This window comes from Cebus imitator, unplaced genomic scaffold (assembly GCF_001604975.1).
Source record: "Cebus imitator isolate Cc_AM_T3 unplaced genomic scaffold, Cebus_imitator-1.0 Scaffold872, whole genome shotgun sequence".
Lineage (NCBI taxonomy): Eukaryota > Metazoa > Chordata > Mammalia > Primates > Cebidae > Cebus > Cebus imitator.
Window position 1 is genome coordinate 334,366 of NW_016108187.1, and position 1,291 is coordinate 335,656.

At 55.2% G+C, this 1,291-nt stretch overlaps 1 gene segment (V, D, J or C); it reads left to right on the forward strand.

The window, feature by feature from the left end:
• Nucleotides 1-566: 566 nt before the first annotated feature.
• Nucleotides 567-1,285, forward strand: LOC119469826 (the record flags this gene model as incomplete). The annotated part of the segment is given in 2 exon segments: nt 567-809; nt 954-1,285. Coding segments are annotated over 2 exon segments (375 nt in total), but the record flags the coding sequence as incomplete, so codon positions are not given.
• Nucleotides 1,286-1,291: the final 6 nt, after the last annotated feature.

Genomic DNA, 1,291 nt, shown 5'->3' on the forward strand with positions numbered 1-1,291 from the left:
GGCGCGGGAGGCGGGGCCGGGGCGCGGGAGGCGGGGCCGGGGCGCGGGAGGCGGGGCCGGGGCGCGGGAGGCGGGGCCGGGGCGCGGGAGGCGGGGCAGGGCGGGGCTGGAAGGCCAGGCTCTGAGGGGCGTCTCCTGGATGGAATCTGGACTCCACTCACTACTGTCTGGAGAACGAGGGAAAACATTTACCCTCCTAATAATGATTCACTAATAAAGATGGGCTTTGAGCATAGGGCTCCCATCATCCTATCTATATTATAGAAGTTCTTGAGGTAACACTTGTAAAACTCTCGCCATTACATCTGGCATGTACTATAGGCTAATAAGTAGCCCTTCTGAGTGATCTAGTGGTGTACAGAAAATGCCATTCACGCTGTGTGCACCAGGGGGCACTGTGAGGTTTAGTCTGAGGCCCCTAATGAGTCCAAGTCCCCTGGTAATGCTCAAGTGCAAAGGGCATGACTGCTGCTGCTTTTAGGCTCTGTTTGGTAAATCTGAAAACACAAACACACTTGGCCCTTTTTCTGATGTTGAGAAATTCCTCAGAGAAGGCCCTCAGGCTGAGGCTCAGACAAGAACCAGGACAAATATTTCAGGGAATGGAGAACAGATTTGCATCCACTGCTCACCAGAGCCACCTAACAAGACACAAGAATAAAGGAAGTAGATTTGCATGAAGAGCCTCTCCTTCCTATGATAAGAGAGGCCTTGGGGCTGCTCCTTAGCTGTGGGCTCAGAGGCAGAGCTCTGGGGTGTCTCCACCATGGCCTGGACCCCGCTCCTGCTCACCCTCACTCTCTGCACAGGTGCTGCCTCCCAGGGCTCACTCCGTATTACCACAGTGGCTGTGTCAGCTGACCCTGAGCTTCGGCTCTGCACAGGGAGTGGTGTAGGGTGTGGGGCTCTGGAAGTGAATCCCTTATCTTCACCTCTCCTGTTCTCTTTTGCAGGTTCTGTGGTTTCTTCTGAGCTGACTCAGGACCCTGCAGTGTCTGTGGCCTTGGGACAGACAGCCAGGATTACCTGCCAGGGAGGTGGCATAGGAACCTATTATGCAAGCTGGTACCAGCAGAAACAGGGCCAGGCCCCTGTGCTGGTCATCTATGCTAACAACAACCGGCCCTCAGGGATCCCAGACCGATTCTCTGGCTCCAGCTCAGGAAACACAGCTTCCTTGACCATCACTGGGGCTCAGGTGGAAGATGAGGCTGACTATTACTGTGGCTCCTGGGACAGCAGTGGTACTCATCCCACAGTGACACAGACAGACGGGGAAGTGAGACAGAAA